Source organism: Rousettus aegyptiacus, unplaced genomic scaffold (genome assembly GCF_014176215.1).
Source record: "Rousettus aegyptiacus isolate mRouAeg1 unplaced genomic scaffold, mRouAeg1.p scaffold_m13_p_5, whole genome shotgun sequence".
NCBI classification, from domain to species: domain Eukaryota; kingdom Metazoa; phylum Chordata; class Mammalia; order Chiroptera; family Pteropodidae; genus Rousettus; species Rousettus aegyptiacus.
The window spans coordinates 86,972,173-86,998,059 of record NW_023416308.1 but is presented as its reverse complement, the minus strand read 5'-3'; the positions used below and the strand labels follow the sequence as shown (position 1 = coordinate 86,998,059).

At 45.4% G+C, this 25,887-nt stretch overlaps 1 protein-coding gene across 1 annotated transcript in view; it reads right to left on the bottom strand.

Annotated features, from left to right (window-relative positions):
* Window positions 1–25,887, bottom strand: part of INSC (INSC spindle orientation adaptor protein) — a 112,904-nt gene that overhangs the window by 5,459 nt on the left and 81,558 nt on the right. The window contains exons 8-12 of the mRNA XM_016139568.2: window positions 17,805–17,976; window positions 14,869–15,047; window positions 6,390–6,456; window positions 2,118–2,273; window positions 549–625 (exon numbers count right to left, since the gene is read on the bottom strand). Of these exons, the coding sequence (XP_015995054.2) occupies window positions 549–625; window positions 2,118–2,273; window positions 6,390–6,456; window positions 14,869–15,047; window positions 17,805–17,976 (651 nt within the window). The remainder of the gene's footprint in view (window positions 1–548; window positions 626–2,117; window positions 2,274–6,389; window positions 6,457–14,868; window positions 15,048–17,804; window positions 17,977–25,887) is intronic.

Here is a 25,887-nt window from a genome sequence, read left to right as displayed (position 1 = left end):
TTCAGGGTGAAGATCCTGGTGGTTGGCTGACTCTCTGTCCTGTCCTATTGTCTCCGGTCCTATTCAACAGAGGAAGAGAGAGCTGCAAAGCAGGAAGAGCACCAGCAGAGGGGCTCTGTCCAAAAAAAAGGAAAGCTTTTCTCACTATATCCAGCTGGGAAAAGGCAGAAGACTTCTATACCCTAGCGCCCACATGCTGCAAGCACAATGACGTCACTAACAGCATCTAGCATTCCTCCAGCCAGCCACTCTGGTCTTGGTCACTGTTAAGATTTCCTAGGACCTCAAAGGTTCATGGTTGCTAAGCATGGGGGGAGGGGGTTCCCCAGCCCCTCATCTTTCACATATATGACCTCATGTAATTTTCTTCATAATTTTATGAATCAAGTGAAAGAGTATGACTATTATCACCATTTTATAGAGAAAAGTTGAAGCCCAGAGAAGTGTAACAGCTTACCCAAGCCAGCCACGGCATAGCCAGCTTTCCTGGCCCCTGGTCTGCAATTCCAAAGCCCAGAGAGAAATCTGGGGGAAGACTGAGAACTCACCAGGCAGGCCACGAGCACGGCGTCACTGCTGTTCCTCTCAGAGGGTGACCGGCAGAGCTCAATGAGCCGGGACATACCTGTGTGAGACATGGGGAACCTCAAGCCCTGGACGGGGCCCAGGCCTAAGTCAGAGGGGCTCCCCTCTCTCACACACAGCTCTCTGCATGGAGGTCTGTGTGGACAAGTAGTTCCCAGAGCCCCCATCAGCCCAACTAGCTGGGAAGGGGGGCTGAATGCAGCTGGAGGAGCTTGTGGTGGAAACCTGCTGCTCCCTCAGGTGCAAAGAGACCCTGGTGAGGTCAGGATGAGCTATGGCATCTAACCCAAGCCTGGAAGTGCCTGAATACTTGCCAGGACTGAATTCAGTTAAAATTACAGCAGAAGGTAGTATGGGTCTTTCTGAAAGATACTTCTGCATAGGTACTTCTGATTTTACCAGAGCTATGTTTCATGTTTATATCTTTACCAGTGTAACTGCCCAGTACCTTTTTTTCCCCCCAATTGCCTATCGGTCAGAAAATACATTATAGCTAAAACTACAGTAAACCACAGATTGCATAGGATAATGTTGTTTAGATCTTTACAAAAGAAAATTAAATAAATGACTTTGCTTTTGAATGCAAATTGAGTTTTCACTCAAAAAAAAAAAAAAACCTCATTATAAGATAATAATAAATGGTATACAGTACAGATCATTCTGTATATTTAGCCTCCATAAAGTCTTTACAAAGTTGGAAGGTTCTGCTGTCCCAGGACCACCTCTTGCTGTCCCTGTGTCTGTGCGGTAGGTGACCTGGCCAGGCCCATTCTCATGCCTCTACCTGGAGCACCCTTTCTCAGCCTTCACATCAGAATAACACCTCAAACCACAGCTGAAGACTCATCTTCTTGCTAAAACACTCTTTGACTCAACCCAGATAAATGTAGGTTACTAAATGTGCTATGGCCATGATTTGACTATCACTCTATGACATTCAAGTGCAAATGTTTCTCTCCATATCTGCCATCCCATTAGGGCTGAAATCCCTGTGGTCAGGACAATGTCATAGTCAGTGTTATATGCCTAGCATTCGGCACAGAAACTAGTATAGAGTGGGCGATGTGAAAACTTTTGCTGGGTAAATAAGTGACTAAATGAATGAGCGATTTACTGAGTGAATTAACAAATTAGTTAATAATGAATAAAGTAATAAATGAGTTCACAAATGAGTAAGCTAAAGGATTAATTAATGAGTGAATGAACAAATGAATAAATGAAGGAGTAAGTGAATAACTGAATGAGTGAATGAATGACAAAATGAATGAGTGAATGGAGTCATAATGAACAGAAAGTCTGCAGGTGAGTCACCATTCTGGCCAACTGAAACCTCTCCAGGCCCTTCCACTATCTTGCTTCAACCCCAGGTTATAAACTAGACTAGGGGCTGCATCCTGGGCCTCTGCCCCAGCATTTCCCAGCACTCACAGTGGGGCTCACCCCAGCCAGCTCTTGCTCTGAATCCTCTGTCACCACTGCAAAATCAGGGCTGCTCCCATTCCCAAGCCCCAACTCCAGCCAGCACCACTTACAGCTCAGTCGCACAGCCTCCCGTGCCACACCTGGGTCTCGGCTGAGACGCGCCAGGGTCACTGCAGCCTTCTGCTGGACTCGTTCACAGGCCGCCACCTCAGCAGGGGTCCCAGACCTTGGCTTCTCAGACAGCATGCCCATAATAAGCTGGACCCCTGGGTGGAAAAAGAGGAACAGTTGGTAGTCACCACAGTCAGGAGACACCCTTGGGGCCAGCAGGATGCATGGCTGCAGGGCTCAAGCAAAGGCTGTCAGAATGACTTAGGGGGTTGCAACCACAGTATGGAAACTGGATAAGGCCACTTCTTCTCCTTCCGCCCTGTGGGTATTTCTGATTGCAGGTACCAAGTCACTATCCTTGGAAGGGACATTTGGAAGACATCTGTTTTAATTTTCTTAATGCTATTTCTGAGCTTTTACTATGTGCCTGGCACTATGCTAAATGCACAGTAAGTGTATGATCTCCTAAAACCTCCCAATAGCCTCGTGGACTAGGTACTATTTAATACACTCTGAGGCCCAGAGAGAAATGAAGTATTTTTTCCCAGGACATGCAGTAAGGAGGTGGAGAGCTGGTATCAAAACCCAGATAATCTGGTTATTCTCCATTAACTCTTCACCTCCGATGCCGGCTGCTCCTGAGTCAGATCCAGAAGTGATGAGTCCCCCTGGTGGGAGGTGACCCCAACCTAGTCTGGATAAGCAATAGATCAAATGTTTTAGAAGGGATTTAAGCACTAGAGGAGCCTGAAGAAGTTGGATTGAGAGATTTAGGTCTGAATTTGGTCAGTTGAGAAACCTTCCCACTCTTCCCTAAAAGCATATCTGTCTTCCGATTGTCTGGCAAACCTACACCGACTTCCACTACCACCTTGTGCCTCTGCCCATCTCATTCTGCAGGAGATGTGGTTTTCTCTCTCACTCTTCATCTAAGTGGTTCTCATCCTGCAGGTGGTAGTAAAAGTCCATCTTCTGTGGGAGGTATTCCCTAACTGCCCCAGCCCCGACACCCCCTTTCCTGTACCAGTGGCACTTGCCAGTTTGGAACTGAAACCAGACATGGCCCACAGATGCATTTTGCTTTATTTCATTGCTTCACACAGTGTCTAAAACATTTTATTAAATTTTTGCTAATATGAAAATTGGAAGATTTCCATAAAATCCATACTTCTAGCTTCTAAGAAATTACTGCCTGATCTGACAACACTGAGCCCACACTTTGGCATGACAACAATTTGCTGAAGCTTATTATAAGTTTAATCTTTTAAGTCAGATTGATCCAGTCCCTGCTGAGCCCACGTCATCCATTTCAATTGCCTGTCTGGGTCCTGTAGGCATCTAGTTTTGCAACCTCTAACTTAGACCGTGGAGCCATTAGAGTTCTTCTAGCCCAATCCCTCCCTCTACCTCATTTCACAGATGAGCATCTGAGGTCTGGAGAAAAGGAACAGTTTCTCAAGTTCACACAGGGAGTCAGTTCCAGTTCAGTGCCTCCGACAAGTGACTCTTTGAATCTTACTTGACCCAGATGCAATTTCTAACTCTCCTATGTCCTCATGCACAGAGACTGTGAGTTAGTTTTGGACCCTAAGACTATTCAGTCCTGGGGAAGGGCCATTTCTTTCTCTGCTGAAGTGGGTAAGTAAGTGCCCCATATCTCCCTCCTACAGGCTCAAAGGACTCTGCAGGCCCTGTCTTTCTTAGCCCTGTTAACTCTGCCACCGCACACTCTAACCTTGGGGCAAGGTGCTTCTCTCCCAAAACCTCTCCCTGATCACTGAGTGAAATGCAGTCTTCAGGCTCCCTATGCCACTATGTCCCTAAGACAAGGTCATGGCTGTTAATGTCCTATGATATGCACATTATATTCTGTGGGGACATGAACAGGAGGAACGAAAATGACAACTATAGAAAGTACCACAAGCTTAAGAGATTTTACTAACTCTGGGCTCAGCAGGGACTGGATCAATCCTGGTTAAGGTTCCCATAAAGAAGCTGTTTTCCCAGCTTTGCACCTAGAATCTGAAAAAGAATAGCTTCTCATATACTAGCAGGTAGGTGCCACAGGGCAAGGATTTTTGTCTATTTCCTGCATGTATATGTCTGAAGTATCCATAATAGTAATCAGCTCAAATATTTATTGGATGACTATCAAAGGAATGAATGTGAATGTATAAAAACTAAGTTTTCTTTAAATATATACTTTAAAGTCTTATCTAGAAAAAGATAAAATGCTATAAAATTGAAGCTGCCTAGGAAAATCCAGAATGTGTTTCCTAAGTTCTGGCCAGGCTCAATGACAGAGATGTGGCCTGAAAGTTGTGGGGGGTTACAGGTTTGGAGACCAGCCCCCAGCATTAGTCTTCTTTCCCAACACTCCCCGTTTCAGCTTCAGCCACTCAGGGAGAAGCAAAACTAGCTAAAAGGGGGACAGTCATGCCTGTGGATTGACAAGAGCTTGGGCTGCTCTGGCCTGCTTCCGGTGTGAGGATGACCAGCAGCCACAGTCTCTGACCTCCCAGTACTGTCCCCTTCACTTAGCACCTCTTCCCCTCCTACCCCTACCCCCCACTCCCCACCCCCGCCCCCCATCACCACATTCACACACAATTTGAGACAGGACAGAGGGGGAAAAAAAATCACCAGGCTGCAGGGCAAGGAAGGTCAGAGTCTCATGCAATCCGGTAAGAAGATAGCCTTTCAAAGCCCAGCCTGTCCTCTAGGGTATGCCCTGTCCAGCCCAGGAGGCCAACTGTCTTCTTGTGGCCTTTGACTCCAGAAGTCCTGCCCTACTTTTGTAAATAGCCTTTTCATCATACTCTTCGGTTGAGCTCTGTGAGATTGCCCCTGTTTCCTGAAAGAGCAAATACACTTAGCACAGTTCTCATTCTGTGCTAGACACACTCCTAACATGCTTTCTATTAATCATCACATCATCCCTAAGAGGCAGGTATTACATTGTTCCCCTTTTGCAGATGGAAATGCAAAGGTCATACACCCATAAATAGCAGAGACAGGATTCAAGCAGTCTGTTTCCAGTTTTCACAGTCTTAACCATTATCCCATCCTCCCTCTGCTGCATTATTTTATTATAGATGTCAAACTTCTGCCATGTTATCAGCTATCCTTCTAGACTGTGATATCCTCTAGGACAAAGGCAAGAATTTACCTCTGTGCTCATTTGTTTAGCATAATGCCAGGAACACAGTAGGTCTCAACAACTATTGACTGAATGAGTCCATCAATAGCATTTTGCAAACCATTAAATCCTCTACAGATGCCAAATATTCGAATCCCCGATCCATTGGCCTGCTGACCACTTTGAGCTTAAGGCTCCAAGTCCTGAAGTAACATGCCACAGATGACAGCTTCAGACTCCCAGCCTCACATGGCTCAGGACAGTTTTTTATTATTAACTCAGTCACACAGAATTGACACAAAATGATGTCATTCAATTAGTAATAGAGCAATAGGAGATGGGAAATGTATATGCTTGTTAAAATAGCGGGGCGACCTGGGAGAAGAAGGTTTAACAAGAGCAGAGAGGCAGCTGGCTGCGGCTCCCAGCTCACTCATCCTCATTAGCGTCTGTGGTTTCCAACCGGTTGCTAATTACTCCCTTATTTCCCAGAAACAGGAAGCCCTCATTACTCTGTTCCCAGCTGTAAGGTAGCTGGCTGGTCCTCCAGCAGGGACTGCTTAGGTTAGTCTCAGGCCAACGAAACCTGAACCTTGGTGCACAGGAGAGCAAGTGGGAAAGAGATGCTCTCAGGTGAGGGGTAAAAGGATCCAGCTTGCTCCGACATGCTCCCTTACTTCTCGGGGACTTCAGCTTTCTACCGAGGCCAAATCCAATAGGATAGGAATGATTTGGGATACATCCCCTTGTAGATTTTTACTTTTTGGATCATAACAAGAAACTTCCGTCTTCTCTTCTCACCATAGTGAAAATAGCAACTGTCACCCTCCTCCACTGGGTCTACCTGACACCCTCCCCTGCTTTATTTTATGTATGGTACTATCACCTTCTGACATCCTCTATCTTCTTGTTCACTGTCTCCCACTAGCTTTGAAGCCCCACGAAAGCAAGCAAACATTTACGTATTGGCCCGGTTGCACACATAAGCACACGTACATATGCTCATTTAATTGTAGAGACCCTCAGGTACAAATTTACATACCTCCACATAGGCCTTCCCACAAACACAAAGGCACGTGGTCCTGTATAGCTAAATAATCCATACAACATGCACACTCCTGAAAATACATACCATTCTCCTGAATGATGTCAGAGGCACACTGCTCTAGGACAGACATGTTTGCCAAGATGGTCACAATCTGGAAAAGAGAATGAGAAGCTAAGAAAATGGGCACACCTGAGCCAAAAGGTGCTCTCTACAGACAACTGGGCCAGGGGCTACAAAGCTTTCCTTTAGCCTGTGACTCCTTACTGTCCACCTGGCCCATCCTTCCATGGTATTTTCTTTCATCCTCATGGGCTCCTGCCCCACAGATGTGTGACCTGTGACCTGTGACCTGATGCCCATTCATCAGCACATGGCCCTGGGATGAACTGCAGGGCCCTACTGGAGAGAATAGTGTCCCCTGAGTGAAGATGGGGGTCCCATCATCTTTCTGAAGGGTCCCTCTGGCTCCAGGCCCTGAAATGCAGACAGAACTGGTAGGTTCCTGGCTAGCCCTAGCCCTGGATTGGGTTCCTTCCATTCTAGCTTTTGCCCTGATACTAAACTCTACCTTACTTTGAACTTGAAATTAATGGATGCTAAGGTCAAGTTAGAGAACATGAGTAAAATAGAAGGGCAGTATGATATCCCAAGCATCAGGTATTAGGTGGAATCCGATGAGAAAGTTCATGCTTAGCTGCATTTTACAAGTCTCTATCCAGCAGACCTTGCTTGTTGGTCGTCACTGAAGGCCTTTGCCTATAGTAAAGAAACGCTCACACCAGGTGGACAGTGAGCCTGGGTTACAACCTCATGGGCTGGGCAGCCAATAGCCCGCCCCATTTGTACCCCCTGGCCTAGTCAAGGTTGCAGAGAGAACTCACAGCACAAAACTGGATTAAGGAATAGACTATCAAGAGATCCACTGCAGACCCCAAACTGCACAGGGTGCCAAAACACCACTGGAAAATGTTGGAAACTTGGCACCTGTTAACTCAGATACTACCCACGACACTGCTCCTGACGAAACCAGCAAAATGAGAATCCACTCACTTCCAGGGAAGCAGACGGTGCTCTCACGTGGTAATTGGAATGAACAAAATAATAATAAAAAGCACTTCTAATTGGTGCAGACCTATCTCTCTCTCAAGGTTTCTTGTGGCACAGTGTAACTGGAGAACTTGCCTCCACCTCTGAGGTGGCAGTTGACAGTCTCTTGAGGACAATTTAGGCAGCTTAAATTCTGAAACTGGATAATACTGGATAGTAATGTGATATTTACTAAGAAAGAGTATTGGCTAGATTTTAATTGGTTCAATATTGGCTTATTACCCTAGATAACAAATACTTGCAACAAATCTTTTAAACAAAGCAAGTTGCCATATAAATAGAAAATCTATCTCCCTTCTTCCCCACCAAACACATGTTGAAATGAATCTCCATCTTAGGCTGCTGTGGTATCTACCAGTAAGTGTCGTCGCCTTCCAGCTAACACCTGGGCAGGGGCCTGGCTAGGTAAACATTACTGGGATGGGTTGCCCAGAGAGGGACAAAAGAATACCCCAAAAGCTTTACCTTAAAGGCAAGTCTGCACCGAGGGAGGAAGAGGGTCCTTTGGCAGAATGAAGAACAAGAATTCAACACACGTGCCAAAGTTAGAGTCAAAAGGAAAGTTTATTAGACCACGCAGATAGAGTGTGGTCTCCCTTCAGAGACAGAGAGGGAGAGGGACCAAGAGAGGCTTGGAAAGATAGTTAAGTAGAGAGGGGCCAGGTGTTCAGGGAATTCAGTTTATATATCATTCTTTTAGTTCCTGCGAGTGATTGTTTAAAAAACTTTGTTAACCCATTTCCTTTGATATAGACATACAGTGAGGAAGGAGAAGAGTGTGTAACATGAAAAGGTAAGAATATGTAGAGCAAAAGGCCTGCTGGCAGTTCCCAGCCTTTAATCCATAGGACCCGTGGTTTTATCCACAGGGAATGAATGATTTTATTTGTGTAGGGCAGCCACTTAAAGGCTCTGCTGTTCCTGTTTCCCCTTCCACTGGTGTGGGGAGTGAATAATCAGTTGTTAGTAATCCCTGTAGAAATCTTTTGTTCTCAAGGTGTCCTCCAGGCCTGGCTGCCGGGCTGATCAGCATTTTGCAGTCTCTGAATGAAGCTTAATTAACATTTTAATTATCTTGCCTCCTCCCTACATTATTGAGAATAAGGGAGAGTTAGTCCTAGGAAGCCTCCCCCACCCCTTTAAGATTCTTAGTGTTTGTAGGCTGAGTAGAAGGAGTTAAAGGGAATGTATAAATTGAAGATGCAGTTAAAAAAAAAAGTAAGGTTTCCCCAAGGGGCGCAGAACCCAGTCTTATGAGGAAACAGATGCAAGGCCAAGTTCATGTCAGATTACAATTCATTTTACTTTCTCTGGTCTGTTAGCAGTAGCAGGGAACACGGCCTCTGCTCCCATCACGCAGTGGCCGCTATACTCCAACCATCACCGGCCTGGCCTCTCTGAAAACACACTTGTTTGACATACAGATCCAAAAGGGAAGGAAGGAAGGAAGGGAGGAAGGGAGGGGAGGAGATGGGGAGAAAAGGAGGGAGGAAGGAAGGAAAGACAAAATGAAAAAGGAATAAGAAACCTTCATCTGCAGCATCGGGTTCATTACACGGCAATTATTAGCTGTGTCACAGGCACAGGTAGGTCTTTGTGTCAGACTAATTTAGATCCCGTTAATGAAAATTACTTCCTCTTTACAGAGCCTGTACCCCATGTGGTTTTCTGAGGTGCAGATGAAGTATTCAATTAAGCACAATTTGAATAAATGCCAATTATGCCCTGTTTCGAGTCCCTTATATACACTGTAATGTAGAGGTGAAGGGGAATCAAAGTTTCTTCTTGTAGTTAAGCCCAGGGCTGGGATTTTAGGAACGACTGGTTTACCTCACTGGCTACAAGACAGTAGTAATGCTATCAGGGGACAGAGTACAGGCAGACCGTTTCCCCCTGGCTCAGGCTAATTCAATCCTCTCTGATGATTTTCAATGAAGTCTTATTCCTCCTGAGTAAAAAGGAACTGTTCCCTCTTCAGGATGTAAGCTTCGAGGGAAGCCCTAGGTGAGGCAGCACAGTGTAGTAGAATCCATATCCTCATATTTTCCAGGTTCTACAGGCTGCTTGCATTCCTTGGCTCTGGGTACCACATCGCTCCGATTTCTGCTTCCTCAATCACATCTCAGTCTCTGACCCCGACCCTCCCACCTACCTTCTTGTAAGAATCCTTGTGGTTACTCTGGACTCTCATGGACAATCTGGGATAGTATTCCTATAGCAAGATCCTTAGCTTAATCATATCTGCAAAATCCCTTTGGCCACGTAACGTAGCATATTCACAGGTTTGGCAAAACAGGACATGGACATCTTTGTGGGATGCATTATTTGGCCTACCTCAGGAGATCAATATGAGATAATTCATAAATTCGTTATGAGCATTGAATGAGTTAACGTTTTGTCAAGCATGCAGAACATTTTCCAAATGAAATGAGTATAACTTGCCCGAAGGAAACAGCCTGAAAAGGACCCAGACCTTGAAAGGCTGTGTGTGCCAAGGTATACTAAGCAAAGCAGTACCCAGCGTTTCCACGTGTGCTGCTGACGTGAGATCATCCCCAAAGGGAGCAGGAGGAGCCCTTCTCAGCAGAGAACCCAGCGAACTGTGCTCATTACCTTCCGTGGCCTTTTGAAATCATTTTCCCTTTGGCATCCCAAAGATTGACTGATCACCTTAGGAAAATTGAGGTGAATAGCAGGGGGCCTCCTATGTCACTGGTTCAAGAATAAGTGGCCCTTGTGTGGTAAGGAGGAGGTTGGCAAGACCTTTTGATGTCAGCATGTACATAGAGGGAAAAGATGACACTGGCCCAGGGAAGGGGCTCTGGGAACGCTTGTCCACAACCGGTCCTAAGACATGAACCAGGGTCGTCTCACACCCCCAGCAATGTCTGCCTGCAATCACATGCTGTCTCTACCTCTGCCCCTTTAATGTGCTGTGTGTGAACTAAGGCTGAAAACCATCCCCTATAAAACGTAAGTGAGAATTACCCAAAGAGAGCCAGGTGCTCTGATCTAATAGAACTTAAAACACAGAAAACCTGACACATATTTAATGACAAGTTATGATTGCTTTTATACTATGCAGTAATTAGTATAAAAAGGCCAACAATTCACATGATTGTAATTAGAATTACTCTTTAATTGCTAGATAGAATATTTAAATCTCTATTATCCTTGTGTTAACATTTTAAAAACTGTGGTAACCCTGTCAGCTGCAGCCCTGAGGCCAGCCGGCAAAATCCCTTGCAGTCTCTCACAGGGAAGCCTGTTGGTTGTCTCTGCCTTTGCTATCTTCCTCACACACCACTTCCCCCACCAGAGAGCAAAAGGAATCAGGACAAGGATGAAAGGACAAAAGGGTCTGAGAGAGGAAGGATGTGGTCTCCTTGAACAGGCTTTCTTCTCCAAGGCCAGAGGAGCCCGGAGCAGGTCGAGCCCTCTCCTCTTCCTCTCTGTGTTGAGCCTCTCACCCGCTCTGTCAGGCATGGTCAGGGGGCCCCAGTAGTTGAGAGAGCTGGGCAGGTGTGGAAACCAGAGGGGCACCAGCCCAGGCCCTGAGATGAACCCACTGTTTTCATTCTCTGGTATTGAGGGCTTCTCACTAACAGCCCGGTTTTCCTTCCTCACTAGCAAAGAGACAGAATGAAGGGCTGGGGTTTGGTCTTAGAGAGAACCATAAAGGCCACAAAAATGCCTTAGATGTAGGTCCCAAGCTGTTGGGGAACCAGGCCAAACAATGTCCCTGGGGATTGCAGTAAGGTCGGGGTGCGAGCCACACAGGGTTGAGAGCATATAAATGCCAGACCATGTTCTCTGTGCTTAGTTCTCCTCTGGCTTTGTCGAGAGAGATTTCTAAAGCAGATAGGAACTGGGTGTTATAATTCTGGTTTCCTCTGAGCCTCTCCAGATAGCTGTATTTACATATATATTCATATGCAAATAAACACGCCCCCTATTTTAAATGGCTTATAGTTTTTATCATGTCTCATACACACACATACACAACTTGCATATACTTACACACAGATTGAAACAACACATACCACATGTTGGCTCAAACCACATTACACTCATCACCACATTAACTGCCTTTCCTGGCCCTACCTTCCTGCCTCAAATATCCTATCTCAGATCCATCCCAATTCCTGGTTCTATCAGAGACCCCTGCCCTGTTTATGTTTGAGTATCTACTTTGGTTCTAACTACTTTATAAGCATTATGCTATTTTATCATCATAGTGACATAGGAGGGAGAAAATATTATTATCTCTAGTACACAGATGAGGAAATTGTGGCTTAAGAAGTTAAGTGATTTGTCTAAGGTTACCGAGCTAGGAAATGGCAGATCCGGGATTTGAACTCACATTTGTCTGAACCCAAAGCCTGTACTGTTTCAACTATGTCGTATATGTCATATATGTGTATGATAGGACTTTAAAAACTATAGAGGGCTTCTGCAATGTGAGCCAAAATTATATCCCTAGTAATTGACATTTCTGATCAAAAGACTTCGGATAATGCTATTCATAGTGAGGTCTCAAAAATGCTATAAAATCTGGACATTCTAAAATGCCAAGCAGATGATGTGTTTTCATGGGAAGTGTATACCGACACCTCTTACCTCTGTGAAAGCAATTAATCTCTAAAGGCCATAAAAGTCATGCTCAATGAAAGCCTCCGTTATGGGTTAGACAAGAAAACCGGGCCCCTTTCACCCTACATTGTCGCTGCTTGACAGGCGGGGCAGAGGTGAGGTATACCAGCACGAGGCAGCCCCTTTCCCACTGCCTTATGTCACACCTGCAGCTGGGTGCCCTGGGCAGCACGACCCCTAGAACATACCTCCTGGGCACGAAAATGCGGGCCACACAGATGGCTATTACCAGGGAGTTCTGGATGCCTGATCACATCGGCTCCCCTAGACAGGCAGAGAAGGAAGAAAGCCCAAGCCCAATGTTGCCCTCGCCCCTCCTCACATCCCAAGGTGAGTACAGGACAAGCCAGGCCGTCAAGGCTTCTGTTGGACAAATTAAGTGGACTCAGCTTGCCGAGATGATGGAGAGGTTCTCACTGAGATATCCAAACAGAGATGGACCTAGTTTAGATCCAAGACCAAGAGGCTCCGCACAGCATTGGCGTCATTGGCAGATGCATTACCGGAAGCTTCACAGGCATTTAATCTCCTAAGTGTTTCAGGGGGTGGCGAATACTTCAGAGTCTAATTCATCTTCTTTGTCTTCATTACAGAGAGCTCTCTGATCACCTTAATCCTCCCTCTGCCACAGGAAAGAGCCATTTGTTTCTTTAATGGGTGTACTCTCACTAGCTAAGTGGTTGCTCTGAGTCAGGGCAGAAGGTGAAGCCATGCTGAGGACAGTGGGAGACGTGCCTGGCTCGGACCTGAAAGGTGGAAAGGGGAGAGGGAAGAAGAGGGATGGAGAATATGGGTTTTGGGGGACAAGGTGGTTGAGGAGTGAAGCAGGAAATCTCCTGTCTTAAGATTCAGAAAGAGTTGCTATCTGCATAGAACTTGACCACACTTTCTCCTCACCTTAAGCCCCCCCTTCCTAGGAATCAATGAGGCTTCAAGAAGGGCCAGTCACTCCTCACGATGAAAAAATGGTCTCTGTATAGAGAGCATAGAAAATGTCTAAGCTGGAAGAAACCATGCCCATTTTACAGATAAGAAAATCCCACTCCAGTGGTCCTCCACTCAGGGCTGCGTGCCGCACATTCAAAGACCAATAGTAATAATAACATTGGCAGGGGCTTCTATTTATTTCATAGTTTCTTTGTGCCAGGAACTATACCAAGAGGTAATATTCATTCATTTTTTGTTTAATTCTTGTTTCAACTCTATGAGTCATATATTATTCACCCCCACTCACAGATGAATCTCTAACTGCATTGTCCATGCATTGTCCAAAGTTACATGATTATTAATAGAGGAGGAGCTTTGAACCCAGGTCATCTGACCCCAAAATTCTTGTTCTTATTTTTCCACTATTGGATCTTATATGACATAAGAGAGGCGCTTGAAGGTGAAGGGACCTAAAATCATGTCAGGTAGGTGGAAGATCCAGCAACTGGAGGTGTCTAGCTGAAGAAGAGAACGGCGGGAGCCAGGCACATCATACAAGGTGGGCCTTCCAGACTCATTCCCCGTAGCTAAGGGCTGTGACTGCAATGGACACTGGACATGTTCCCCTCAGACACCAAGTGGGCCAATGGCCAGCTCAGTGGGCCATCACCCTTTGTCTATCTGTACCGTCACACCTCGTTTCTATGGGGCAGTGGGGAGAGGGGGCAGAGGGAGGCGGTGGACGGGCTTGTCCAACTCTAAGGAGAAAGAGATTAGGCTACAAAGGAAGTCAGGAACCATATCATGCATGGCTTGAAAGGCCAAGTTGAAGACTTTGTCTGATTCACTGTTCATGCTCTTTCTTAGAGCATCAAGTTTAAAAACTAATAATATTCATCATGTATTGAGGACTTAGTAGGGAGTAAGCATTACGTCAGGTCCTTTACAAGTATTATTTCACTCATTGTCACAATAACCCTGCAAGGTAAATATTCATATTCCAATTAATAGATGAGAACACCAACATTCAAGAGGCTATGACTTGCCTAAAGTCACCCAATGAATTAAACAGCCTAGACAGCATCAACATTCAGTCTCTCTGACTCTTCAGGTATAGTACTACTGTCACTTCAGTTTCAAAGATGCCAGTAGATAAGAGTCAAAGACCAAAGTCTAAGTCAGGCCAGGATTTAAATGTCAGCTAGCTACTTACCAATCTTATCATTTTGAAGACATCCTCTTGAGCCTTAGTACTCTTATCTATAAAATGGAGCAAATATTACCAGCCTTGCAATATTTTTAGGATCTTCATACACGTATGCTGGAAAATTCTCTCTGAATGGAAGCGGCAATGGCCAGTGATTCCAAGGATAAGAAAGAACGGAATAAAGTGCCATCCAGTTTCTTCCAACAAAACTTTACATGGAGCTCAAAGAGACAAACATTGAGCCAGAGGAGCTGAGGCCCGAGATCAAGGCTCTGCTTCAAGCCCCTGTCTTTATGAAGCAGGGAAAAGAAAAAACTCACTTCAGGGTACAGTGTCAAACAGGTCACGACGAGAATGGGACTCAGACTTTCAGAGGAGGTTTGGGGAACTTCTTATTATGTCTCTGCCTCCTAGGATGGACAGGTGTAAATGGAAATAGAGAAAGGTTTATAATGGTTAAGATGGGAAAGAGTGAGCTCATGAAGGCATGCCAAAGGCAATGATGCACATTAAAAACACTTTTTTTTTTACCTTCCTACAGAATGCCATTATCAGAACTGACAATGTGCTGCCAGGCCATGCTGTCTTGCCTAGGACCTGTACCCCGGTCTCCTAACCTCTGTCTTCATGGTTATAGACCCTGTGCCAGGTCCCTCCTGAGCTTCTCACCTGGTCCCGGGTATAAGGTGTGTCCACTCTCTGCTTGTCACTGCAGGCTTCCAGGAGGACACGGATGGCATTTAGCTGAAGGAGCATCTCACAGGCCATAGTGTCAAAGAAGGTGATGTTGGCAAGGGCCGCAGAGGCCAGCAGGAAGACTTCCCCAGACGAGGCTTCTTGGCATAGTTCTGGATGGTGAAGAGGAGGAGAATAGCTTCACTGAAAAGTGCTTTCACATTAGTTTTCTCATTTGGTTCCTCCAATAGCTCTGGGAGAAAATCCAGGCCAGTACTATAATACCCATTTTACAGATGAGGAAAGTAGTTACTAAATTTTATAATAAATGTGAGGGAGAAAACAAACAAATGCTAAGAAAGAGAATAACTAGAAGCCCAATGGGTACATAAGGAAGGTTTCCCTAAGAATGTGATGACTGAGACCTTACGGGGAAAATGGGGCAATTGTGAGAATATTTGGAGAAGAGCATTTTCCAGGCCAAAGGAACAGCATGTACAAAGGCTCTGAGGCAGGAAAGAGCTCCTAGTCCATTTGTGTCCCCCGTAATGTATACTAGACTGTTGCTAAATTTGCCTTGAGAAAGAGGCTGAAGGTAAAACATAAAGACTCTACCTCTTCAGCTGCTATCAGTGATGCCCCTGCAGATGTAAGGTTCAGTTCTATTAGGAGGGCAATGTCTACCTCTGGGCATCCCTGCTCCCCGAAGCCCAGGTGTGATCAACTTAGAATCTTGATCCAACCACCCATGGCTGGGACAACAGATTCAGCATACGATTAACAACACTCTGATTCCTCTTTTCCAATGACTGGCTATCCTCTGATATGGGGGTGGGCAGGGGACCACTGGGACCAGCCAAACCCTTCCAGGGCTCCTCCTTACATCTGGAGTTTAGGGTGAGACTCACCCTAAACCGGCCCACTTTGCTACAAGATTTCTTCTAGGTGTGAACACCCACCTTCATTCTTACACAGTCACTGCTGCTGACACAGCAATTAACACAACCATCAAAGTGCCTTTTAATTTTGGTGCACATTTTTTTTGGTACACACTTACAGTCTGAGTCACCTGGGATGTGTTAGGAAGATTAAATTGAGGATTCCAGTGACTCATTTATAGATGCTTCCAGGGAATGGCAAGAAATCGGAGGGCTATTTCCCACCAAAGAACAGAGGCCTGGCATCCTGCCCAGAAGATATATCCCATCTGCTGACTCTCACAGCAGACTCCACAATGCATCTTCATCAGAGTAAAATAAATCGGGAGACTCCTCTTCTCCAGGGAGAAATCCAGTCCAGGCAAAGAAGTAGGAATGGACATATGGCAATAGAGAAAGGTTCTTTGGACTATATATGTTTTGATTTTTTTTATTTGCTATTATTTATAAATTGGGAGAGTTTCTATAAAACTTAGGATTTTGCCTTATCTTTAAAAATCAGCCTTTTCCACATGACAACTGTCAACTGGAGTTTATCAACTGTAGTGCCCCTTAGTCACTACACATGTTTTTCAATTCAATATAGGACTCAAATCTCCTTATCTTTTCCTTCCATCTGACCTCTTCAACTTACGTACATTTCCTGCCTGACTCAGGGGATGACTGAGTGTAAGACTCCTAGCAGAAGTGAATCCCAACACTATTATGTGGCCTTGAGAAAGTCCCTCAAACTCTCTGGGCCTAGCTTTCTCCTTCTACAGTATGGGCATTGAACTTTATGATCTCTTGAGTTCCCTCCAGCCAAGAATCTCAATGATTGGCTTCTGTGTCCTCTTTAATTTTAAACAAATGTGGGTGTTGGGAAATATATTTCTCCCAGCCTGGCCTGTGCTACCACAGACATAGTGACTAGAACCAGCCATAAAGTCAACTTAACTGATGCCTTTTATGTCAAAGTAATTGCAGATCTTCAAATTCTACAGCTAGAAGAACCCATGAGAGAAACAGGTCTAGAACCACTGTTTTATATATTAGGAATATTGCAAAGTGAGCTTTAGAACGTGACAGGGTGAGTGGCGGAACCTCACACAGTGCCTGCACAGGGCTGCTGGTCAGTAGCTGTTTGTGGAATGGATGAATGAAAATGCAAAACTCCAAACCCGAGTGTCCTGACTCCCCATCCAGTGTTCTGTGCTGCCGCCTAAACTTACACCATTCCAGATATCCGCAGCCCTAGTGCTCACCTTACATTTTCTAGGAAAAACAAAACAAAACAAAAAACCTAATTTTCATTTAGTTGCAATGAGATATGGATCTAGAGACAGTGACAGAGATAGGGGTAGAAGCAGAAACCCAGACCAGCATCAATAAAAAGAATGACATAGTTTGCAAAACAAGTTTCGGGAGGATTGTTATCCAGATGAGTTCTAGTTTCCATAGTTTTGCAAAGGAAAGCTGGAGGATTCTCTTGCCAGGAGCACATATGTCTAAATAGAGGAAACTAGAAGAGTCATGCTTTCAAGGCCCAGTGACTTGAGACCTATGATGGATTGCCGAGAGCAGGTTGGGGTGAACCGGTGCTCTCTGAGAAGCTGATTTCCCCAGTCACTGCTGCCACATTCGTTGGGTACAATAGACTGAGGTTTTAGGAGCAAAGCCCATCACAGTCTCTCTGGCCCTGTACCTATACCTCAAAATGTGAGGCCTCACTCCTCCTTGGGGCTTGTCCCAGTCTCTGATTTGAAAGGCCATTTAATCTCTATTTGACCTCAATCCAAGTTTCCTCTGGGAGGGCTGTCTGCATTTTAATAGAAGACTTGACAACAGAGTTGTTGAAGCCTGACTCTGATACTTCAGTGTTGGAGTTTCAGCTGATGTGATTATCTGTGCAGGAGAGATGTGTGGTGCAGTGAGGTCTTCCTGACCCTTCCTGAAGACAACTGTGAGATGGCCCCCCTCACTCCGCAGTCCCCATTCACCCAGGTGACTCACTGACAAGAGCTGTCACAATTTCCTCCATGCTCTCCAGGAAGCTGGTGAGGTGCTGAGTGAAGGGCAGGTGTGGGGAGGTGACCTGGGCAACCACGGCCGCAGCCTCAGCCCGTGTGGCTTCTGAATGGCTGTCATCAGTCAGGATGTCGGCCAAGCACAGAACACCATCCACCTGCAGATGGACAGAGGAAAGTAATGAAAGTCATAAAAGTCATGAGACAAAGACAGAGAATCGAGGCCCCCTACATGGGCCCCAATGATTCCAGGGGCCTATCCTTTGGCTCTAGCAGAGATTAGTGACTACCCATGGGTTTCTTAGGGAGCAGGCATCGAGCCAAGGATCTAGGGGCTAGACCCTGGTCATCCACCACAAGTAGCAGAATTATTAGTCACGTAGAAATCTCACATCCCCAAGTTCCCATCATGGTTCCCTCTTCCGTGCATTGTATGACCTGGCATTCATCACTCAGCCGCTCTGAAACTCTGTTTCTTCTTTCCACATCTTTCCTTCCCCATCTTCTCCCATTATCCTCCCCCGTGAAAAGAGGGCTGCTTCCCCTGGAGGCCTCTCTCTGCCCAATCGGAGAGGAACGACCTGGCACAGTGGGGCAAGAATGCCGCATAACGACTTCAGGTTCCCAGTTCTGCCCTAGTCAGACTAGTTCTTAGCATAATAATAACTTCTGCTTATTGAGTGCTTAGTATGTGCCAGCTACCGCTCTAAGTGCAGTGCCTATATTCGTATATCATTTGATCCTTATAATAACCCTCCGAGGTCATCGTTATTATTATCACCATTTTACAGATGAAGAAACTGAGACACAGAAAGATTCATTAATTTGCGCCAGATCATAAACTTTAAAAGTAGTTGGTTTGGGATTTGAACCAAAAAGGTCTACCTTCAAAGCCCATGATTTTGAATAGGACATTATACTGTCTTCTGAGAAGTTTCACCTGAGCTCACTCCTCTTTCTCCATCAGGGGTTAGCAGATGAGACTTTTTGGAGAAAGGGGAGCAGTCATTTGTCAAGATTATCTCAGCAGAGCTACTACAGCCCCTCAGAACACCCCAGGACACCAGCCCGCCTGAGCACCCTGCCACCAACCACCAGGGAGTCCTTCCCCTATTATGAGTATGTCGGGGGTGGGAGGGCGGGAGGTAGGGATGATGCCTGGGACCACCAGGGAGAGGTGCATCGAGGAGATGCTCCTCACACCTGCCATAGGCCTGAGGCTCCTGTCCCTACGCCCTCACTTCCTGCCACTCAGCTCCAATGGGTCTCCAGAGGTCTGTGTTTTGTTTGACTAATTACTACTACTGAGTTATGAGCCTCCCTGAAATGGCTCTAGGGAGCTGTAAGGTCCATTAGCTGTGAAAGCCTTTGGCAATCTCAGACTCAAAAGAGACAAATGTGGAAACAGGAGCCCAGGGAACTGTCCTCAATAAAACTCACCTGGATGTGCTTAATAAAAGAGAACAAACAGCAGCCAGGCAGTCCCTGGCAGGACTGGAGTCATGCCAGGTGCTTGACTAACAGGCCCTCAGAGAGGGGCCTCACTTGGGCCCAGAGAAGGAAGGGGAGCTGCTCTGAGACTAGAAATAGGAAACAGCCCTATTATTGCCAACAAGAGAAACCTTTTAGGCTTGTCTGGCCTTCATCCGTTTTCTCCTTCCAGTACCACCCAAGGCTGTAACTAAGAAGCTACAAGGTCTGTAATGGGGGAATATGTCAAGCATCCAGTCTCCCTAATCTCGCTTTGAATGCAGATGGAATTACATCCTCCACCTACTTGGGAACAATGATCACACCTAAACCAGACCCAAATCTAGTCCCCAATATAGGCTTGGAGATGGGCCATTGTGAACACACTAGAGAGGCCAAGAAGTTGAGGCCAAGGGCCTGGTGCCACCCAAGGCCTGGATGCTGCTCCCCAGCTCAAAATGCTGCTCGGCAAACACGCTGAGCATGATTTCCCTGAACACGTACTATATGCCGGGGGTCATGCTGGAGCAGTGGGGCAGAGAGGCAGAGGACTCTCCCACAAATAACCATTATACAACCTGACTTTCAATAAGAATGTTCCAGAGAGAGGCCTCCTGGAAGCTGCCCAGACTTAACGCTCACACCCCAGCTGGGGAGATGGCCCTCCTTGGAGCTCATGCCCAAGCACATCTGCTATCCTCATATCATCATAGCATTTGTCATACTCATGGGCTCTGTTTCTTAAGGAGAGTGAGAGGGGCCATCTGTGGACCAGCTATACCACCTCACTGAGGGTTTCTTCAAAGCACACACCTGGGTCCCACCCAGACCTATTCAATTAGACTCCGGGGAGGCCTGGAATCTGCCTTTTAACAAAGTCCACAGTGAACTTTATGCACCAGCACTTTGAAGAAGCCCCACTGTAGTGGGATTCTCTGCTCCTTTTTCCGTCTGTCTCCCGAGTTCCCCAGGGAGCTCTGCAAGCCTGGGGACCACAGCTTGTTCACTCGTGGTTGCTCCAGGCCTGGCACATAAACAGTTTTTGGTAAATGGGGAATAAATGCAAAAGCATAAAACTTGGCCAAAGACTTAAAGACACACCTTAATAATAAAGGTAGAGGGATGGGGCTAAAGATGGAGGGGACGTTGTGAGCAAAGGCCGCTACAGGAAAAGGCAGCTTTGGACAAACAACCAGCTCAGGAACATGAATTCCACAGATTTCCGACCCAGGAAAGTGACCCTGGCCCCAGCTAGATGTGGATTCTGATCTCTTCTCTGCCCCTAGGCTTCCCAGAGAAGAGGATCTGTGGTGTCTGTGCAACGGGCTACTATCTCACTCTGTTTTATATTCTTCAGATCATTTTTGGTAATTCTTTAATTATGAAATACACTATCCCTTCAAAAGAAGGAATATATATATATATATATACATATAGCAAATTTAAAAAGTATTAAAATAATAAAAATGAACACCTATACATGTATACGTATATGCTTAATGTCTAGAAATCCTATTAGGAATTAAGAACACCAGAAAGCCCCCCTGTACGCCATTCCCGATCTCATACCTCTGCTTTTCCCTGCTGAAGGGGCCACTCTCCTGAATTGTGTGCATGTTATGCCCTTGTTTTCTTTAGAAATTTATTGCATGTGTATATTGTTTCATTTCACAAGGTTTTGAACTCGACATAAATGGGATTGTACTGCATACACGTATTTGCCTTTTTCCCCCAGTCGGCATTTGTCTGGGAAACCCCTTCCTGTCGTTGCATGTGGCTGAGGTCCATTTATTTTCACTGCTGTGTGGTGGTATTTCATTGCATAAATCAATTGCACTTGAATCAAGAATTCATTTATGCATTCTCCTGTGACTGGACATTCGGGTTGGTTCTCATTTTTGCTATGATGTACAATGCTGCGATAAATATTCTTCTAAGTGTCTCCTGGGGCACACATGCCAATTTCTATGGGGGTCTCAATCTAGGAGTGGAAATTACCAGCTCAGAGAGTCTGCACATCTTTCATCTTACTGGTGTTGCCAAATTGCTCTAGGGAATAGTCGTGCCTGTTTATATTCCCACCAGCGATGTATTAAGTCACCTAACTCTATATTCTTGCCAACATTTGGTACTGTCACATTTTAAATGTCTGTGATTTTGGTGGGTGTGTAAAATTTTTTGTTGCAATCTGCATGCCTCCACTTACTACAATGAAGCTAAAAATCTTTTCATATGTTTTTGCTTTGCTTTGCTTTGCTTTGCTTTGGTTTTGGTTTTGGTTTTTGGCATTTGGATTGCCTCTCCTTTGAAGTACCTGTTCGTGCATTTTGCTCATTTTTCTATTGGATAGTAGACTGTAACATGGGTGAATTTTACAGGCCTATGGATCTGCCACTACTGACCTGCCTCTTAGCATGCTGCCAGCAAGATGCCACCAGCCCAAGCTGATCACTTTATCCATCACCTTCTCAGCAACTCCAACCCAGGCAGCTCATCGCACCACGGGCTCTGGGCTCCCCAGCACCTGCACCAATTCTTGTAGCGTCAGAATACGCACAGGCTCTGGAGTCATCTACCTAGGTCTGAATCCCACCTTTGTATCTTGCTAGCTGATCGATTTTTGTGCCTACTCTGAGCCTGTATTTATAAAAATACAAAGCTCAGGAGATCCTGGAAGTTAACCGAGATAATGCGTGTACAATGCCTGCCACGTGGTGGCGCAATCTTTCCATCCCATCCCCAGCTGGTGGTTGCAGCCGCCTCCTCTGTACCTGTGGCCCTGTGGCCCTGTGTCCTAATTTGCCTTGCTGCAGGCTCCTCCGGCAGTGAGACCCCACTGAGAACTGCATTCCTTTGGGCCCACAAGTTTACCTGCTTGTTTCGACATCCTTAGATCATGCAACCCAGAACTAGAACTGTTAAAAGGGGAGTGACTCTTGTTTCAATTCCTGACCAGGACAAAGAAGACGAATAATTACAATCCCTCATAAGGGAACACAAAGAAAAGTAGTCCTTTGTACTTGAACAAACATGAACAAAGCACTTACCTTGTGATAGGCGCTGAACTAGGCACTGATACAGATGAAAGAGGAAGAAATAAGAGACAGAGAAACAGACAGACACATAGAGAAACAAGAAATAATGTGTGTGTGTGAGAGAGACAGACAGACAGACAGACGGACGGACATGCTTAAAATGATCTGGGGGCTTCTGTGGTGCAGAGCCCAGTCTCATAGTCCCTCTCTTACTTGGTCCCCCTGTAACACCTTCCCCCGCTGACAACTCTCTGCTTCTTGGCGTCTTTCCTTCATGGGACACCATGATACCCCAATTTGGGGGCTTATCTCCTCCCTAGCTAACTACTAGTCATCATTTTCTCTTTTAGCCTCTCCTCCTTTACATGCATCTAAGGTGGCTTATGCTCAGTTTTACTGTCATCCCACTTTGTATCATCTCAGTCAATAGCACCCAAACCCAAGGGGACTTAAGGACCCCCGCACCTAGCCCTTCAGCCCTGTCCTTGCTTTCTGAGCATCATATCTACATTCCAAACCTGCTACTGGATCTCTTTGTGTTTCATTCTAAAACTAATTTGCCTGGATAGTCCACGGACACCTCAAACCCAGTTCACTTAAAAGAAGTGGCCATCTTCCCTGTCTTCTCCCCTCATGCCCTCTCAGCCCCAGGTGGGAAGCCACCTCCTCTGGGAACATGCGCCTGCCTCTCTAGACAGAGGGTCTCTGTCCTGCTAGCTGCCACACCACCCTGGTCTGACCCCAACTAGAGCACTTATGTTAGATTATCCTTACCAGTTTGTATGCCCATCCCTGTGCTAGAGTTGAGTGGCTCGGGACAGCTCCTATCCTGAATCCTCTCCTGTCCCCGGCACCCAGCTGAGGGCTGACACATAGCAGTTAACTTGTGAAATGTGGCCTGAATGATGAGGAATCAGAGGCCCAGGGAGGGGAAGAGATTGCCTAGGCCACACGGCAAGTTCATGTTAATGCCAGGGCCATGACTCCCATCTCGGCCTCCCTGCTCCTGACTTGTGTCCCTTCTGTGGGTCTTTGGGAAAGGCAATGAAGAGAAGATGAGGAGTGGGCCAGGTAAATGGGGGCTGCTCAGCTCAGCTCCTACAGTGGGCCCGAGAGTAACCCAGCCTGAGGCCAGCTTCCTCAAACACAGCTACCATTTCTGGAACATCTCCATCCCCAAACTACCCACTTCCCATCTCCAGTCATAAACTTAATGATGCCAAGAGAACAATCTCATCAAAGCACTTTCACATCCCTGAAGAAACTGCTGCTGGAAGCACTTATAGATAATTAGCTTTTCCATGGCGTGGGATGGGCCTGGGCCTGAGGCCAAGCTTCCTTCAAGGGAGGGCATGCAAATGGTGGCGAGGATGGTCTGGCCAGGTCATCACCTGGGCAGCAGGACGGATGCACCTAGCGTCTGGACACAGAGGGTGTCCAGAGCTGGTGAACACTGAGATCCTCTCTGAGGAGTGGGAGAAGCAGCATGGAACCCACACAGTTGAGGAACCCAAAATATACAGTAAACATCACATCAGGTTTATGAGCAATATTCTCCTATTGATTATCAGAAAAGCATCAGTGGTGACTTGCATGTGAATATCTAGGGACATGGGCTAGTATACAAAGGCCCATAATATATCACTGGTGCCGGTCTGCTATTTTCCAGTTCCTTTTTGCATGTTAGTTATTTAGGAAAAAGTAGAGGAATTGGTTACTGGATTATAACAGTTAAACAGAATCATGCAAATGTGGTTATGACAGCCGCAGGAAAGGGAGCCTGACCTAAAGAATCTCAAATTTCCTCTTTCAGCTTTCCGTCCATGTAGATGCCTAAATTCTGCAGGAAAAAAGAAAAAGAAAAAGAAAAAAATGATAAGTGAGAACCACAGAGCCGTTGGAATCTTGCTCATGGGTCCAGGCAGAATAGATCTGTTTGCTCAGGGAACAGCCAGAGGGAAAATGTAATCATAGCCAGAGAGGGAAGCAAGGGTCATGCCCAAGGAAACAAAGACAAGTGTCAGCCAAGGGACAGGGCAAAGCTTTAGGTGGAATAAATGAACCCATGGGCCAGAAGCGGGATCTGAATGTGGAATACAAACCAGATCAGGGCAAGGTTCAGGACAAAGTCCGTGAGCAATATAAGAGGTTAAAGGATTGCTTTATAAAAGAAGGCATTTGCTTTAAGGAGTGGTGGTAGAGCTGACAGCTCAATAAAGGCTACAGAAAGCAAAACAAGATGTCAGGAGAATGATATTACCCTCCTCCCAAATGAATATATCCCAGACCCCACTCAACTTCTTTTGCTATTTTAAACAAGAATCTTAGATTAAAACTTAAGTGCCAAAATGGATAAATACAAATATAAATACAATTGGTAATGGAACAATGGATGAAAGAGATTATATAACCAGTTTGGCAGGCAAGTCAGTGAGGTAGAGAGAGCTGAACTGAGGTGGAGAGAAGTCAAGGATTGAATCATTTAAGACCATAAACAAAATAATTTCCCTGTCAAGCAGACGATTTTCCTTAAAGCGGATTGTCAAAAGATGCTATGAAGACATTTGGGGGTGGGAGGAGTGGAGTTTATGAGAAGACATCAAAAGGTCACTAAGAACAAGTTCATTTCCCTTCGGGTTAGAACTATTAGGCGTGGGGTGATAAAAAATTATCACGTTTCCAGCAAAGTACTGCTGGGCACAGTTGGGATCTGAATTGTACCGAAAGTGCTTCTAGGTCAGTGGTTTTTAGCCTAGTTCTCAGATGATTGGAATCATTTAGGAAAGTTTTAAGATGTTAGTGCTCAGGCTTCACCACCAGAAATTCTGATTTCATTGGTCTGAGGTGGAGTCTTTATTTTTGAAGTTTTTGGCATCGATATTTTTTAAAGATTCCTCAAGTCATTCTAATGGAGAATCACTCTCTTAGAGGGGCCTGTGGCACAGCAGAAGTTATACAATCTTAAGAGTGAGAAAAGCCTGGCTTCACAACTCAGCTCTGCTGCTTACGGATGGACGTGGAGACATGAGCAAGTTACTTACATTCCCTGGGCTTCAGCTTTCTGACCTTTAAAATAATAGCGACATCACACTTTATAGTGTAATAGTGAATGAATTATTGAAAGCACTCCCCCTGAATTCAGTAACGAGACAGGGATATCCACGTTCACCACTCCTATTTCACATTTTACGTTAGCCCTAGCCAATGCACCAATACAAGAAAAAGAAATAAAGAGGTATGGTGATTGGAAAAGAAGCAAAGCTGTCATGATTCATAGGTGTCATAATCATGTACATCTGTACACCATCCAAATCCAGTAAAATCTACATATCATTAAAATTAATAAGTGATTTTAGCAAGGTCATTAGATATAGCAACAATTAGAAAATAAAAAATAACACATCAGCATAAAAACATACCTAGAAATAAGTCTAAAATAGATGTATAAGATGTAGATACTGAAAACTCAAAACGCTGCTGAGAAAAATTATAGACAGTTTATATAAGTAGAGAAGTACATCCATTTTACTGATTAGAGCACCATATGGTGTTTATGATGTCAAT